Source organism: Pteropus medius, unplaced genomic scaffold (assembly GCF_902729225.1).
Source record: "Pteropus medius unplaced genomic scaffold, Ma_sr-lr_union100, whole genome shotgun sequence".
NCBI classification, from domain to species: domain Eukaryota; kingdom Metazoa; phylum Chordata; class Mammalia; order Chiroptera; family Pteropodidae; genus Pteropus; species Pteropus medius.
This window is the reverse complement of record NW_024349798.1, coordinates 606,300-623,853: the sequence shown is the minus strand read 5'-3', so window position 1 is coordinate 623,853 and position 17,554 is coordinate 606,300. Positions and strand designations below refer to the sequence as shown.

At 46.1% G+C, this 17,554-nt stretch overlaps 1 protein-coding gene and 1 long non-coding RNA gene across 5 annotated transcripts in view; one reads left to right on the top strand and one right to left on the bottom strand.

Annotated features, from left to right (window-relative positions):
- The window catches only part of BCL7C (BAF chromatin remodeling complex subunit BCL7C), a 47,635-nt gene that overhangs the window by 29,539 nt on the left and 542 nt on the right, over nt 1–17,554 (bottom strand). Inside the window, exons 2-6 of one of the 4 annotated variants that reach the window (XM_039884477.1) lie at nt 17,060–17,138; nt 16,625–16,733; nt 16,364–16,525; nt 14,636–14,721; nt 9,599–9,644 (exon numbers count right to left, since the gene is read on the bottom strand). In XM_039884477.1, coding sequence (XP_039740411.1) covers nt 9,603–9,644; nt 14,636–14,721; nt 16,364–16,525; nt 16,625–16,733; nt 17,060–17,138 — 478 coding nt within the window. In that variant the 3' untranslated portion in view covers nt 9,599–9,602. Of the gene's footprint in view, nt 1–8,764; nt 9,645–13,895; nt 14,092–14,635; nt 14,722–16,363; nt 16,526–16,624; nt 16,734–17,059; nt 17,139–17,554 lie in introns of those variants that run through there. The other 3 variants (XM_039884478.1, XM_039884476.1, XM_039884475.1) reach the window with 3 other exon arrangements.
- LOC120620073 (uncharacterized) lies at nt 6,416–9,679 on the top strand. Its single transcript, XR_005657737.1, has 2 exons — nt 6,416–7,331; nt 9,285–9,679. It is a non-coding gene; the product is annotated as an uncharacterized LOC120620073 (long non-coding RNA).

The following is a 17,554-nucleotide window of genomic DNA, read 5'->3' as shown; positions in this document are numbered from 1 at the left end:
TAATAATATGTTAAGCTGTATATTTTTCTATGAATGTTTATACATGTAGATGACATTCATAACTGTGGTAGGTAGAATAATGGCCTTTGCTCCAATGTCAAAATGTTCACACTCTAATCTCCAGAACTGTTAGACAGGACAAGGGTCAAGGCCTGGGAGGTTCTTACTAAAAACCGCTATTTTTGCTAAATGTTAAAATGTAGCACAGCACTTTATGTAGAGGCAACTGTAACCAGATGAGCTTGATGTGAACCTAACCAGATACAAAGAAGAAATCGACATGTAATTAACCAAATAGTGTATGTATGAAATGGTTAAGCCTCCCTTAGGAGAGACAGAACTGTGGATATGAATCCCTTCTCCTTTACTTGCTGCAAGTAAATAAAACTAACAACCACAACCACCTTGTTCTTGAACACTCCAAGCTGCGAATCCCTTGAGTTGGGTAACAGAACTAGTGAATATATTACTTCACATTATAGAAGGGACTTTGCAAATGTGATTAAGTTAAAGACCTTAAGATGGAGAGATTATTTTAGATTATCCAAGTGGTCCAGTGTAATCACAAGAAGTTCTTAAAACTGGAGAACATTTTCTGGTTATGGTCAGAGGGAGATGCGGCTGTGGAAGAATGATCAGAGAGATGGACATTGCTGCTCTCAGGTTAGAGAAGGGGGAACATGAACCAAGAAATCTGGAGAGCTTCTGAAAGCTAGGAAATGCAAGAAAATGGATTCTCCCCTAGAGCCTCAGAAGGAACACAGCTCTGCCCACATCTTGATTTTAGCCCAGTGAGACCCATGTCTTCTGACATACAGATAATAAATCTGTGCTGTTGTAAGCCACTAAATTTGTGGTAATTTGTTACAACAATAGAATACTAATACAACAACAAAATATTTTAAAAATTTGCCTTATAACCTCTGCTTCACCTTTCTTATCAGCTTCACTTTTAAACTAATCTAGTCTTATCACTGGCCATAGTTTTGTGAGTCAACAGTCATGGGAAGAAGAAAAGTGGAGAGAGCACTGAGCTTGAAGGAACCAAAGTTGTAGTTCTAGCTTTGTACAAACTTGCTGTACAGGGTCACTTGTGTGACCCTGAGCCTATTTTGTTCCCTCTCTGAGCCTAGAACTTTAATTTTTTTAATTGACAATTATAAACCGAATGAAATATTTAGCTAGGTATTATTCAGGGGTATAATCCTTCCCCAATCACAAAGTCTACTTATAAAAATTTTAAATATGGGTATTTACTTCTTTCTGTTCAACTTTTAAGCAACTGAGAATTTCAGATACAGTATATACAAATATGAAAATTCCTTTCATGACTTTGGGACTTGGAGCTGTAAAATTAAAAAGGCAGCAAACATCCCATGGAAGATTATCCTTCCTGGAGGGCATCTTACCTGTCCCAAAATAACCCATGCAAATGAATCCTAAAACATTTCAAGATCATAAGGATATACAGAATACTCATTAATAGAGGAAGTCATTTTAAAGCATTTAAAATATCATTTATTGCCTATTCAATGACTATCGGTAAAAGGAAAAACATTTATAGGATTTTTCATAGATTTCTATATCCCATCTAGTTGCTTAGTGTTGATGGTGGAGCCTAACAGACACCTGGGACATTGTTTATGCCTTTGAGACCCATGGAAGTCAGGGGGTCCCTGGAATAACCTTATTCCTTAGAAGTGGCACATTCACTCCTAGCACAGTGATCCCACCAGACTCCTGACAGGCTCCTGTGGCTCCTGCCATTTCAGTTCACTTCTGGGTCTGGCTTTCAAACTTCTTAAAGAGATTAGATCTGATCAGCTGGGTATGCATGACCCAGTTAGGCAGTATTTCCAGGTTCAAACACCTCAGAGGCCATCAGGCCAGCCTATGGGAGTCCACTGGCTTTCTGGGCAGGACAATTATTGTGTGGGATACCTGGGAAATTGCAGGATGATCAACATTCCCTAGCCCTACTAACTGCATGCCTGTAGCATCCTCAGAAATTGTGACAATCAAATTTGCTCTGTGCCTGTCTAAATACTCAGGCCTAGTACTGACCTCTGAATCACTGCAATGGAAAATTGGGTTCAGATACCAATCCCTGTATTGATCACGGACTTGAGAGGAGGAAAGTAGGGTGTTATGACATTTGTTCCTTTATTCAGAAAGGTCTGGCAGATGTGGCTGCCACTTGAATTAGGGGGACACCTCTCTAGTACAAGGTCTTGAATTCTTAAACTGGAATTCCTCCTAACATGGGAGTTTTGAGGTATGTAATCAGTTAAGTTGGAGAAAGAGTACCATACAAGCAGAGGCATATTGTGAGGGAAGGGAACTGATTTTTATTATAAAAGCAGTATATGTGCATTGTAGAAAGAAACACAGATAAGCAAAAATAACTATATTCTCATTACCTAGGAATTCCTATCACTAACACCTTGAATTAGACTTTGCCATCTTTTCTAAGAGCTCAGCATGGGCCCAGCCTGGAACAGAATCTCTGTGACTGTTGAGGAATGAACAGATGTGATTCCTCACCTCTAAATCAGGAGGTAGGATGAGGCAACCTCTAAGAAAACTTCAGAGGAGTAGGGCAGTAGATAAAAGCACGACCTCTAGTGTATGCGTGCATGTGTATGCACTATGTAATACGCACATATACACAGCCTTTAGCCCAGGGCCTGGTGTGTTGTGAAGACCCAGTAATTGGCAGCCATTGTTGCCATCATGTCCTTGTTCCCCATGTAGGCTCGAGGATCCCCATCTACTTTTCCCCAAACTCTAAGCCCTTCAGCCCAGTTGCTGCTCTAGAAGCCTAGGCAGGAAAGGTCTCATTAGAGCAGATCATGTGGCCCCGCCCCCCCCAAAACAATGAGATTCTTTTCTTTATAAGAGTACCTTCTTCACAGTCGTCTTTAATTTTGAAATTGAAATTAAAAAGCCTACCTTCATTGGAAAATTGAGGGGGAAAAAAGAGATTTTGCATATGAAAAAATGAAGCCAGAGATGATACTTGCTTGGGTACCACAGCCAGTCATCATCTCCCAGGAACTCACTGATGTGGCTCTCAACTCTGGAAGGCCACTAAGCAGTTAACAGAGCAGGGGACTCAGGCATGGGCATCCGGGTTCCAATTACTGTTCCATTCACTAGCTGTGTGATCCTGAGAAAGTCACTCCACCTTCCTAAACCTCAGTTTACTTGTCTGTAAAATGGGGATGATTCCTTGCTGGGTTGTAGCAAAGAACAGAGGAACTGTAAATATACTTAGCCCAATGTGGACACATAGCAGTAACTCAAGGTGGCAGTTCTGGGTCAGGGGAACAGCTGTTCGTTAATTCATGCCCAGAGAGGCAGGAGTTGGAGAGAGAAAAGTGTCCTGAGCAGGAGATCCAGGTCATAGGGTGCTCAGACTCCTCTTTGGGAAGGAGAGTTCTCAATTCTGCTTCCCAAGTAGCTAAAAATAGCTCCAGGAGGGTGCCAATGTATAAGAATGCTACCATCTGCAGTAAATGCTGAAAGAAATTATCCACATCTGAACGCTTGTGTTTGAGTACACACTCTGAAATCAGACTATGTGGATTCAAATCTGCTTCTACTGTCTGCTAACTGTGGGAACTTGGACAAATGATCTAACTTCTCTATGGCCCCATTTTCTTGGACATAAAATAGAACTTACCTCATAGTTGTTGAAATGGTTTTGTGAAATCATGCATGTAGAGCTCTTAGAATATCATCTGGCTCAATATTAGCTATTTTGTTTTATGTAGTCCAAAATTACTCTTAGAGCAAGGTTGAAGTTAGGGCTGTGACTCTCTGTGGACCCTAACTGCCTCCTAAGGAAGACAGGTGTGGTTAACTTCAAGTTTAGGTTCAAGTTGAATTGCGTAGCTATGAAAGAAGAGGACTGAGTTAAATAATTGTTAACAGTATGGCAGGATTTGGTTGTTTTGTATGTCTTCTATATGCTACATTTTTTAAAGTTAAGGTTTAAAAATTAAGCTCTCTCTGCAATTGAGGAAAAGGAAACTAGTTTTGTTGGAAATGGGCTCTGAGTTTAACGTGCTATTAAAACCCATAGGGAACGGATAAAAAAGGGCTTGAGGGGAAAGGTGTTGACAGGAGATAGAAAAGTCCCCTGGCCTGGAAGGGGAAAGAGGAAGTACTGGTGCACGTGTGACTGTGCTCCAGGAAAGTAGCCAGTCCTGACAGCATGTGACTGCCTGATGTTCCAGGAAACATGGGACCCTATATACAAGGAGTCTCAGCCATCCTAGAGATTCGGGTGCCCCACATGTGGTTCAGCAGCGGTCCCCAACCTTTTTGGCACCAATGCTCCTATGAGAATCTAATGCCTGATAGTCTGAGGTAGAGCTGAGTTGACAATGCTAACACTGAGGAGTGGCTGCAAATACCTATGAAGATTTGCTTGCTCGCCCTCCACTCACTTCCTGATGTGTGGCCCCGTTCCTAACAAGCCACGGACTGGTACCCATCATAGCCTGGGAGCTGGGGACCCCTGTGGTACAGGGCAGAAGCCATGGACTTTAGGGGATTACTATGGGCTTGGACAATGATGCCAACAGCAATCAAGCTTCTCCCAAGAACCAATACCATGTACGAAAGCGCATTCACATGCACACACACCCCCCCAAAAAACCCAGGCAACACCTCCTGCATTCTAGTATGTCCTTAAGAGAGGAAGAAAGCCCCTTTCAGTGACTGAGATGGGATTTCTGTTTAGAGTCACAAATTACGTTAATTGAAATATTTGAATAGTTTGTACCTGAAACAACTAGCCTGGTGCCCACATTTTTGTCTAGTGGCTATAGCCTTCTCTCAAGCCTGCTAGCCCATTCCTTAGCCCCAGTTTTACTTCCAGGCTTTGGAATTAGACCTTAGGTTAAGTCTAGGTTCTATTACTAGCTGAGTAACCCTGGATGTTACTGTACTTTTCTGCATCTGTTTCTTCATCAGTAAAATGATACTCTTCCTCACAGGAGTTGTAGGAGACTGAAATGGAATAATAGGATGGTTTTCAAACTATGTCCTGGAGAACTTCAAATCAATCTAGTGTTTTCCAAACTTCATTCGCATCCCATCTTCCCAACCTTTGGGCATATTGCGCACCCACTTCTATTATTATATACTTAATCGTGTCTTTTAAAAATATCAACTCACTTTTCAATGGAAATGATTTATTGAAAAAGGAAATACCTTAAAAAACAGAAATATCTATCGCTTACCTTAGAATAGCAACAAAATCAAAACAATGCTATTCAACTTGAACTGCCTATGGTTACAGGCCAAAGCTCTGAGCTCAAAGACTGGATTTTGTTTTGTTTTGAACTTTTTTCTTTGTTTTTTTGAGACTGGGCTTTGTTTAAAAAAATGATCTTGTTCACAAATACCCACACATGGCCTTATATGAAATGTCTAGAATAGGCAAATCTAGAGAGACAAAAAGTAGATTAGTGATAGTTCAGAGCTGGAGGTGGGAGGTTTGGATGGGGAGTGACTATTAAGTATGGTTTCTTTTGAGGGTGATGCAAATGTTCTAAAATTGACGGTGGTGACAGTTACACAACTCTGTGAATACACTAAGAGCCACTGAATCATACAATTTAAATGGGTGAACTGTATAGTGAGTTATATCTCAATAAAGCTGTTCCTAAAAAGAACGATGTTAAATATGATTCTTGCTACTTGAGGTAAATGAAGGAATGCAAAGACATCTAAACCAGGACCACTATTATTTAACTGAGCTAGGTTTGTGACACGTCCCACCCCAATCATCTCCCAGTGGTAAGCTTTTGCCCTTTTGTGAAAGGATTTAGTGGTAAGCACTCAATGTTAGCTAATATTCCCCAAAACAGATCTGCCTGACAAGTCAGACAAACCTGTGTTTACAGTCCTCCCTACTCAGCCACTGACCAGCACTGACTGGAGAAAATCGCCCTGAGTCCACTTTCTTACCTGTAAAATGTGGATAATAGCATCTGCTTCAGGAGTTTGCAATAAGGGTGAGAAGAGATAAACAGGTACCGCTCATGACACATAGTTCTCTCTCAATGGTGGCTCTTATCAGAAATGTCCTTAGACTCCTGGAGCAGCCGCGCTACAACTCAAAGGATGTGGTTGTGAATTAGGCCTCTGCCTGGACTAGATAAGCTAGCAGGAAAGCATGCCTTAGCTATTCTGGGTCCCAGTTCCCTTGACTGTAAAATGGAGATACTGAGGATTCCAAGGTGCCAGTAATTTGAAGAAACCGACTGTCTTCAGTCAGCCCTGTGATACTCACGCCCAGAGGGGCTCAGAGGCTGCCCACCATCCAGACTGCTAGTCCGGAACTGGGGTGTGGGGGGCGGGGACTACGTCGGCAGGAGCCTCGCCGACATGCGCCTCACAGCCGCCGCGGCGCAGGCAGGGCCGTAGCCAGGCAGCTTCCGGCGCGCCGTCCCGCTGGGCTAACCGAGCGCTCCGGCCGACGCGCAGGTCACGCCAAAGAAGGCAGCTCGGGAGCCTGCACTCCTTTGGCGTGAGGGCGTCCGGCGCCGGAAGTCCGCCCGCACCCTCTCTAGGACGCCCGCCCCCGGCCCTCGGTGCCCTTAATCCTTACCGCACCGCGGCGCGCCCTCCTCGCGCTGGGCGGTTTCCAGCGCGCTGCCCTCCTTTGTTTCCCGTAGCTTCACACAGGCTGTGGGGTGAGCTTGGCCCTTTGGTCTCATTCTACATACAGACAAGGCGACTGAAGTCACACAGCCACTGAATCCAATCAAGATGCCCCATCTGAGGCTGCTTTCATTTATCCCAAACGTCTCACAATATTTTAAAATAGGTACATTAAAATCTCAAGTTGGGTTATTAACAGATTACAAGACAGTTTAACTTTCTTTTCTTTGGCACTATATTTCCTAAGTTTCCTAGCGTGCCAGCGATGCTACCGGTGAGTCTAAAAATTAAAGGTTGGAAATAATACTTTACAAAAATTTAGTTTACATACAGCTGTTCAGGTGCAGGCTCTGCACCTGGTTCACGCTGTTCCTTACATGGTTCAAAGATGGATGACCGCAAAGGAGAGGAAAAGATTATTGGGTCCATGTTTCAGATGAGGCAATTCAGATCTAGACGAGGCAGTGATGTACCCAAGATCGCACAGTTGGTATACATCAGTTGAACCCGGGAAACCTCTATTCCTATACTGCGGCCTGACCCTTCTCTACACCACAGCTGCCTCCCAGAGCTGATTGGAGGTACAATGGAGGGGACCAGCAGAAAAGCCACTGCCAACTGAAAATCAATAGACAAATGTAAAAGAGTGAAAAGTAAGTTATTGTGCTCTGCCCTGTGTGGGGCCCTGGGTCACCAACTAGACACAGCGCTGCCTTCACAATGGTGCAGAGACCCAGACAACTTATGTGGAGATTCTGCCTGTCGCTGAGTATACCTGTTAAAAATATGCATCCTGAAACTGGGAAAACAACCACAGGATGGGTTTGAGGACCCACTGGGCCCACTCTGAGATGAACCTGAGCTCAGGGAGGTTTTGGGACTCCTGGAGAAAAGAGTTGAATGCTATAATAGGAATGTAACCAGAAAAAGAGTAGCATTTTGCCAGTAGAGGGAGAGAAGTGTGCTTGCTTTTGTTCTTTCATTTATCATTAACGAATAACTATTATTTAACAGGCACTATACTAGGCCCTAAGAGGACAGAGATGAACAAATGTGACCTTATTTGAGCAGAAGTGAGATATCAAGCAAAAGAGGAAGTACGGTGACTAACTGGGGACCTGACCTAATCTGAGGGTCAGGGAACCTTCCTAAAGAAGTGAGATCTAAGCCAAGGCCTGACAGATAAGTAGGCATCAGCCAGGAATGAAGAGGAAGCAAAGGAATAGTTTCCCAAGCAAGGCACCAGCAAGTGCTAAGATGGGAACTAACTTGGCCAACTTGTGTGTTTGAAGTTCTGTATGTTTTATGTTCGAGAGCTCAGGAGAGGGACGAGAGAGATGGACAGGGTCCAAATTGAGCAGTGTCTTGTCTGCCATGATGAGTTTGATGGGAGAACTGCATGGGCAAAGGCAAGTGTGAAAGGGAACCATGAGGCCAATGTGGTTGGAGGGCAGGAAGGGAGATGAGTCTACTGAAATAGTGAAGAGGCTGAAGAGGTGAACAGAGGCCTGCACCTGGAAAGCCTCGCTCGAATGTCTGGCTGCAGAGCTCAGACATTAGCCTGTAGGCCATGCAGATGAACATAAATGAGAAGAGTAAAACACTAAAGAATGGTGGGAATTGTGGCAGCTGGGGCACACACACTCCATCTCCAGGAGCAGCTAGTGCTCTACACCCCCTAGTGATTACCACACTTGGAGGCAGCCACAACGTTTCAGACCTTCTGCTTTGTCAAAGGTAGCTGGGAATCCAGACTTTTATATGAAATCACTTGATTTTAAATGTTGGCAGCATATTCAACACCATGTAAGCCAAGGAAATCATATCCATAGTCCAGTGGAGCTCAAACTTTGCATATTCGCATCATGTGTGGAACTTTTAAAAATCTCAATGCCCAAGTAAGTCACCTCCCAGACCAATGAAAATGGGGGTAGAAGCCAGGCATCAGAATTCCCCAGTGGTTCCAATGTGCAGCAAAGTTTGAGAATCACTGCTGTAGGCTGAGCACAGGCATACCTTGCTTTAATGCACTTCATAGGTGTTGCATTTTTTTACAAATGGAAGGCAAGACCCTCCACCCGCAGAACAATTAACACTCACTTTATTGTGATACTTGCTTTATTATAATGGTCTGGAACAGAACCTGCAATATCGCTGAGGTATGCCTGTATATCCTTTGGGTTTCCAGGCAATGGGATGGGGAGCCTTGGGAAGTTTTAGAGCAGGGGAGGAGCAGACCAGCTTAGAGTTTTAGGAAAATCAGTCCTTAGGAGAAATGGAGTATAGTCCGGGGTGAAGAAGGGGCAATGGTTGGATACTGCTAGGGTGACCAACCATCCCAGTTTGCCCAGAACTGAGGGGTTTCTCAGAACATGGAACTTAATGTACTGGCCAAAGCAAGATGCATGGTCACCCTAGATCCTGTCCCTGATATAGTCTTGTCTCCCCAGTTTTCTGGAGGATTGATGCCACAGACTCTACATTCTAGAAAAGTCCCTTGGAAAGGCCACCCATCTCACCCAGTGCTGAGCCACATGCTTGACAGGTTTGTGCAAGGAGCTAGAAACAGGGAGAGGACTTACACACATCTCTTGTCCACCCCACAGAGCAATCCTAGTCAAATCCAAGTCTATGGAATACAACCCAGCAACAGAAAGTCACGAACTGCTGACCCAAGAAACAGTATGGACAACTCTCAAAAACACTATGCTAAGTGAAAGAAAACAGATGCAAAAGAGTACATACTGTATAATTCCACGCATACGAAGTTCTACTGCAGGTTAACCTAATCGAAACCCAAATCAGAATAATGGTTGCCTCTGGGAAGCGGGGCTGGGAAGGGGCAACAGGAAACTTTCAGGGAGGGTAGCGATGTATTTGATAAGGGGTTATGCACATGTATGCAGTTGTTGAAACTCACCCACTCATAGTAGACACCTCTGCATTTCACTGTATGGATATTTTGCCTCAAGAGAAAATAAAAAGAAACATAAATAAATAATGAATTCTAGTCAATATTGTGGATACCGAAGTGTTTAGAGAGAAGTATACCATTGTCTGCAACTTATTCTGAAATGTATCAAGAAAATAAGATAGACTGATGGATGGATGTGGATATGTGATAAAGCAAATACAGCAAAATGTTATAGAATCCAGGTGGTGAGTATAATTCTTCAAACTTAGCTGTATGTTTAAAACTTTTTATAATAAAGTATTTGGGGGAAAAAAAAAAACTAAGTCTGATCATGTCACTCTTCTGCTCAGACCCCTTCAATAGCTCTTCTTCTCCCCTAGAATAAAAGCCAAAGTCCTCACAATGGCCTCCATGCAGGTCAATGACCATACATTCTGGTTATCCAGGTTTCACCTGTTATCTGGGCATAATTATAAAGACATCATTCTCTTTTATTCTCCAAGTTTGAATGACAGGTTATGTGCCTGCCTTGCCTGTGAGGCCCTTCCTGACCTGACCTCATCTCTCGCTGTACTCCCTTCCACCCTCCCTCTGCTCCAGCCTCCAGGCATGCTCCCCCTCAGGGCCTTTGCACTGGCTGTTCTCTCTGCTGGGAATGCTCTTCCCACAGATATGCATGGCTCTCTCCCTTACCTTCTTTAAGCTTTTCTTCAAATGTCTCTCAGTAAGCCTCCCCTGATCTCCCTATTTAAAATCACAATCCACTCTTTCCCCCATCTTCCTTTTTTTTTTTTTAAGGTTATATTTTTAAAGTAGCTATAAGTTTTTTAAAAGTAGTTATAACTTCCTACATATGATATAATTTACCAAAAGTAAGATCTACGAAGGCAGGGATTTTTTCTATCTTGTTTATACTGTATCCCTAGAAAAGCGAGCAGCAAAGAGCTCACAATAAATACATGTTGTTATGAATAAAGAAATTCCCCTGCCCTTGTGTAACTCAAAGTCCGGTGCTGAAGCAAACACAGACCCTCACAAGGCAATACCCAGCACTCCACAAAATGGCAAAGGATGGGGCAGCGGGCAGGAAAGGAGAGAAGACCCCATCAGGAAGCAGAGGTCTAAAAAACAAGAAGGCATCTGCCAGATGAAGAGGAGATGAGAGTAGAGTATTATGGCCTAGAATTCAGGCTTTGGATTTGAATCTCAGTATCTCGTTCATTCACTGTGTTACCTTGAACAAGTGACTTAACCTCCCAGCAGAGCAAACTGAATGAGCAATGCCCTAGAGGTGAGAAACAGTGGAGTGCATTTGGGAGGGGTTATAAGCAGTTCAGAGAGTAGCTGTGCAGGGGTGGGTGGAAGTGGCAGAGTGTGGGCTCCAGTCTTGCAGGTAATAAGAACTAAAGGGTTCTAACCCAGGGCAGCATCATGGGCAGATTTAGGTTTCTGAGACTGCCCAGCTGCTGGGTAGAGAATGGACTGGGGATGAGCAAGAACGAAACAGGGAAACCCACAGGGAGGCACCCAGAAAACAGTGCAGCCCTAGAGAAATGAGGCAGAGGGGAGGGTTATTTAGGACAGAGACTTAACAGGACATGATGGTACATGTGACGTTGACTGACTTTAGGGTGCTCCCATCTTGACCAACTCCTAGGATTGTGGGGCCATTTTGGGTATAGGGGATAGTGGGGAAAAGTTAGGAGAAAGATGAGGCTGAGGGTCTGTGGGATATCACAGTGGAGATGTGAAGGCATTTGGCTCTTTGAGTCTGGAGGCAGGGCTTGGAGGCAGAGACTTGGGAACCATTCATTCAAGGAGTCAATGGGACCCATCAGGGAGCGTGTTCATGAAGAGAAGAGCTAGGCCAGGGCAAGAGATATTCAAGGGATCAGGAAGAGGAGAGAGTGACAGAGTGGAAGAGAATGGGGTAGCAGTGGGGGCCAGGGCCCTAGAGCCAGGGGTGGAAGAATTTCCAAAAAGAGAGTTTGGACGTTGGGAGTGGGTGGGAATGGGCATGGCAAAGTGATGATCGGGGGTGGGGTTATGGAAAAGGTAGCTTTTAAATCAGGTCATAAGTTGGGGGGGAGGGTGCATAGGCCTGGGCTAGGGGACAGATGCTGGGGCCTGGGACCAGGAGATGGACAGGAATAAAGGAAAACTCAAGCTTTAGCCTTTCAAGTCTACTCAGAAATGGACTCTTCCTCCCCAGTCTCACTGACAGGCAGTCTCTGGCCCACATTCTAGTAATCTCATCTGTAAAATGGGTAATAGGAAGAACAACTGCCACTTATCGAGCATTTACTATGTGCTAAGCCACTCACTCTCCATGGATTGCCTCATTTAATCCTCACAAAAGTCTCATTAGGCTGGTTACTATTATACTTATTTTACAGATGAGAAAACTGAGGCACAGCCAGATTAAGTCACCGGTTCAAGGTAACACAGTGAATGAGTGAGATGCTGAGATTCAAACCCAGAGACTGAATTCTAGGCCATAATACTCTACTACGAACCCATACAAGGCACTTTACAGTTTACAGAGCATTCTCATCACCTCATGGGATGGTTGAGGGGAATAATGAGATGACCTACACACCTAGAAAATGGCTGAAATTATTACAAGTAGTGAGGCTGAATAATAACCCTCCAAAAATGTTCACACCCTAATCCCCAGTACCTGGACTATGTTACTTGACATGGCAAACAAGATTTTGCAAATGTGACTAAATTAAGGATCTTGAGATGGGAAGATTATCACCCAGGTGGGCCCAATGTAATCACAAGGGTCCTTAAAAAAGGGAGGCAAGAGAGAGATGTTTGACGAAGGAAGCAGAGAGCGAGAGTTTAGAAGATGCTACTCTGCTAGTTTTGAAGATGGAAGGAGAAGCTACAAGCCAAGGAATGTATGTAGAGTGAAGAAACTGAAAAAGGCAGGGAAACAGATTCTCCCCTACAAGGCCTATGGAAGAAACCAGACCTTCAGACAACTTGATGTTAGCCCAGTGAGACTGATTTTGGACTTCTGACCTCCAGACAGAAAGATAATGAATTTGTGTCATTTTAAGCCACTAAATTTGCAGTATTTTATTTCAGCAGCAACAAAAAATGAATACATCACATCACTGCACACCTGGCTTCCCCAGCCAGCCCTGGCTCAACTATTACTACTGCAGCTGCTATCATGAAACACTCTTAAATTTTTCAATAGTTCTATAAAGTTCCAATTTGGTTCTCTTTGAACCTCAGTCTCTTCCTTTGTTAAAAATAAAAATAGGGCTAATATACCTGACCTTGACTCTCTTGTAAGCACAGTGAAGGTGCCTTACATTATTTGAAGGTTCCCACTGGGGCAGATTAGGCCTAGTTCTTGTCCCCATTGCTCAGATGAACAAACTAAGGCTCAGAGAGGGAAAATGACCCGAGTAAAGTCACAAAGCTAATAACACAGCCAGAATTTGAACCAGGACTTTTGACTTCAGATCTACCACACTGAGGTTCATGTTTCAGAGCCCAGCTCACATGCTAGCTCCTCAGAGAAGCCTTCCTAGATAGCCTCAGCCCATTCATTTATTCATTCATTCATCAGTTTCTATGACTGCTCTATATCCAGCATGGTGCTAGGCAAGGCTGAGAACCAAGTTCTACCCTCAGGAGCCCACAGGCTAGTGAACAAGACAGATATACAAACCAACAATCCCAAACAGCTTGATAAATGCCGAGACAAAGGAAAAGAAGCACTGGGGGTTGTGGGTGCCCCAAAGAGGGGAAACTGACAGTGCCTAGAGTCAGGGAAGGCTTCCTGGAGGAGGTGGTGACTGAGCTGGGGACAAGTAAGTCTCAACCAGAAGAATGGGTAGGGCTTCCAGTAGAGGGATGGCTAAGCAGAGGTAGGGAGGCACGGTGCTTTAGCTTTCTGAGAGCGGGAAAGCAGTCAAGTCATCCCAGGCCCGAGAGTGTCTCTGGGCCTCTGTTTTCCTAGGTATGAATAGGAATCATGGGCCTAGAGCTTTGGTAATTGCTGGGTGCAGGGGAGGGCTGAGCAGGAAAAAGAGGGGTCCTGGGATTCCCAGAGAAGGAGGCTAAAGGTCAGGAAGGGTCAAAGGTAAGAACAGGGCAAAGTGGAGGGAGTGTTGGGGAGGCAGGGTCCTGGCTCAAGCCCCTATTCCACGTCTGACTCATGGTGTGACTACAGGAAGGTCTTCTTACAGCTTCGGTGACATCATCTGAGAAATGGAGTATGAGACAAAACTGTCTCCAAAGACCCTCCCAAGCCCTGACGGGGAAATGACATGACACAAAATTACAAAAGGGTCTTTATTTGTAAAAAGTTAAAGGGGCCCTTGGGGCAACAGGACAGGCAGGCCGGCTTCTCAGGGGTCGGGGACATTTGGGCAGATGCGCTTGAGTGGGGGGGCGCCCTCCGAGTCCTCTGTGTCACCCTGGGCTGTCTCGGGGACAGGTGGCACTGGCTCAAAGACTGGGTAAGCTTCAGGGGCCTGGAGAGGAAGGGCGGACAGGCATGAGCTCCACCCAAGCCCACGAGTGCAGCCTCCTAACCTCTGCCTTCTCCAAAGCCTTCACTCCACTCCCCTCCCGGACCCAGGAGTCTAGATCAGAGCCAGGAACCCAGAATGCAGATTAAGTAGGGCACCAGAAACAATACACTGTTTGGGGGAAAGAAGTTGACATTTGGTATTTCTGGGAAATGCATCAAGGTAGTCCTTGTGGGAAAAGTCAGAAGTCTGTGGGGGACTTTCTTAAGCTAATTGTATACTTTAGGATTTAAAAAAATAATACTTGGAGGAGCATCATGATCTTTTCAGGCTTTTAATGGTCTTAAATCAGTCCCGTTCCAGACCACAGGACGTTGTTTCTAAAACACCCTTTCTTTTCAGTTCCAAGAACCCAGCTCTAAGCTTTAGCTGTGTCTGTGGTCTATGTTTCCCACCTGGACTTCAGGAGTGCAGCCCCCAAGCCTTTGGCTGCCTCAGAGCCCCCATTCCCTCCAAGACCCGAGTCCAGCCTTCTGGCCTCTCTCACCTCAGCCTCCAGCAATTCTGGAACAGGCTCCTCCTTGGTCAGCATTGGGGGTTCATCAGTGCCACCTGCAGTTATGCCCCCGGAATCTGGAACGTCAAGTTAACAGACATTCCCTGAGCAACTGCTCTGTGCCACAGCATAGACAGGGGGAAACAAACACCAGTCGCATAAGCCCCCAGGCTATGGGATCACCAAGGAGGGAGCCGGGCACCTGGCTGCAACCCAGGAAGAAGACACAGGGAGGACCTTTAGGTAGGATCTCGATGGGCGAGTAGGATTTGACCAGGTAGACAAATGCGGAGGTGGAGCACATTTTAGGCAAAGGGAACATATGCTTAGCAAGCACAGATTCTGGGATTGGACTGTCTGGGTTCAAATCCTGACCTTGAGCACGTACTTAATTTCTCTGGGCCTCAGTTTCCCCATCGTAAAATGTGGATAAATCAGTAGTTACCGCATAAGACTATTGTGAAGATTAAGTGAGTTAATACAAGTAAAGCCCTTAGCACAGTGTCTGGCACATAGTGAGTACTCAATAAACGCGTTTTTGCTTTTATGTTAGTAAAGGTACATAAGTATGCGGCACGATCTAGACACAGTCCATAGGCCCAAGTCATGGTGTTCCCAAAAGGAAACAATGAGTGCCAAGCTGAGGAACTGAAGGCCATAGGAAACCACTGAAAGCTTTGAGCAGGAAAATGACCCCATCAAACCTGTACTTTAGAAAAAGGTTGCTGTAGAAGCTGTGTGGAGGTGACAGGAGGAAAGGAGACCTATGAGGAGGCTGTAGCCAGGTGAGGGTGACAGATGACAGAGCATGGGGAGAGAGAGGGAGGGAGACAATGCTGGGAGGTGATACTAACCAGACAGGGGATTGACTATATGGAAGAGGAGCTGAGGAGGACTCACGCCCAAGACACTGGCTCACTGGCTGTTGGGCAACTTACCTCTCTGTGTTTCAGTTTCTCATCTATAAATGGTAATAATAACCCTCAGAGGATGTAGTGGGGTTTAAATGAGATAAAACATGTATAAAGTGCTAAGAAGAGTACTTGGTACACAGTAAGAGCTCAATAAGTGTTATTATCACTTATTATTAGTGACTCAGGATTATCACTGTTATTCATTCCTCAACAAATATTTATTGAGCACCTACTATGTGTCCCATGGTGCTCTGAAGATACAGTAGTGAACAAGATCACTATAAGCCCAACATTCAGGAAGCTGACATGAGGTGGGAGTAGGGGAGAAAGACACTTAGGTAGTAAAAAATTAAATTTCCATGAAAATCCCTGACAGTGATAAGTTATCTACAGGTCCGAATAAGTCAAAGAAAGAAGTCACGAGAGGTAGGGCAGTGACCTTCCACAGGAGTCAGGAAGGCCTCCTGAGGCAGTAATACAGGAAGAAGCGGGGCTCCGGGTCTCGGCCCGCATGGTCCGGCCAGCCATGGTGGTGGGCTGGGGCTGGGGCTGGGGCTGGCGCTGAAGCCGAGCCCGCGGCTGGGCCGCTTCCGGTCCGGCGGGCTCAGGCTCTGCGCCAGGGCTGGGCGCCGACTCTTTCGCCTGCGGTCCCTCCGGGAGTTGGCCGCGCCCTCCTTCGCTCCCCAACGCCTCAGCAAATCCCCGCCCCGCTTACAGTAATACAGTAAAGAGGTAAGCTGATGGCTTCAACTTTGGAGAAGACAAGACTCAGAGGGGAGGGCTCCTGGGAGGCACCTGGTCCTACCTCTCTCCTCACCCAGCCTTGGAGGCTGAGCTTCCTCTGGGACCCCTTCTGGTGGTCCAGCAGGTGACGTAGGGCGGCTGGGCTGGGGGGTGCCGCTAGGGCTGGGCTCAGTACCCTTCTGCAGAGAGCCTTCCGAATGGAAACTCTGGTTACTGTTCTCATCTGTGGGAACAAAAGTCGAGAGGATTGGGTCTGAAGCCCTCAGTACCCTCCCTCAATCCCACAGACTCCCACTCCCTTAGTCTCAGGATCTCTACATACCATTGAGATCCAACAGGATGAGAGGGCCACCCCCTCGGGGACTGGCACCCCTACCCCGCCGCTCCCGGCCTCGGGATCTCTCTGTCCCGCCACCTGCCCTCCGTCGCTCCTGGGGGTTAGAGGGATAAGGGTCAGAGCCAGCTTTCTACTTACCACTTGCAAAGCCCCAACTCTACAAACAAGTAAACTGAGGGACAGAGAAGCAAAAGTCCCTGCATGAGGGGACACAGGTGGTGCACACTGGGTTAGGTCTTGAACTTCAGGTTCTGGAGCAGGAAAATGCGAGAAGGGGAGGAGTTATCATACTTGTTAACACCTGTCTGGGCTGCTGCATTCGAGGTCGAAAGAGTGGGGACTGGAGGTGGACTCCTGCTCGGGAAGGAGGTTGCCTGCGGTTGCACAGATGCAGGGTCTGATGTGGGGGAGCTTGCTCACCTCCTCCTGGGGGTCCACCACTGGCACCCACTTGAAGATACGAAGGGAAGTGTCTCCCACAGTCACCCAGCGCTTCTCCCTGTGAGAGGGTGGGAGGACTGGGTCAGAGGGGCCTGAAGAGAAAGCCCCCCAGCAGCTGGACACATCTGGGGATACCTGCAGAGGTCTGGGTGGTGCACGAAGGAAGGGACAGTTTTATTAGTGGGGCATAGAGGAGAAAAGAGAGCCCTGCAGACCCCAGGGCATACAGAGGGGTGCCTCCAGTGAGAGAGTATGGCTTGGGGTCCTGGCTCTCAAACCCCTGGGATATACAGGGGGCTCAGGGCTATGGGCCTGGCTGGGGATCTGCACATACTTGCGGGAAGAGTGTCAAAGCTTTAGAGGGCGGAGCATAAATGGGGATGGTCTTCTCTGAGAGGGCATGGTTGAAGAACACGCTTTGGAGACCCCAGGGTATAGCCAGGAGATGGTGGACAGAGCCCTGTAGACCCAGGG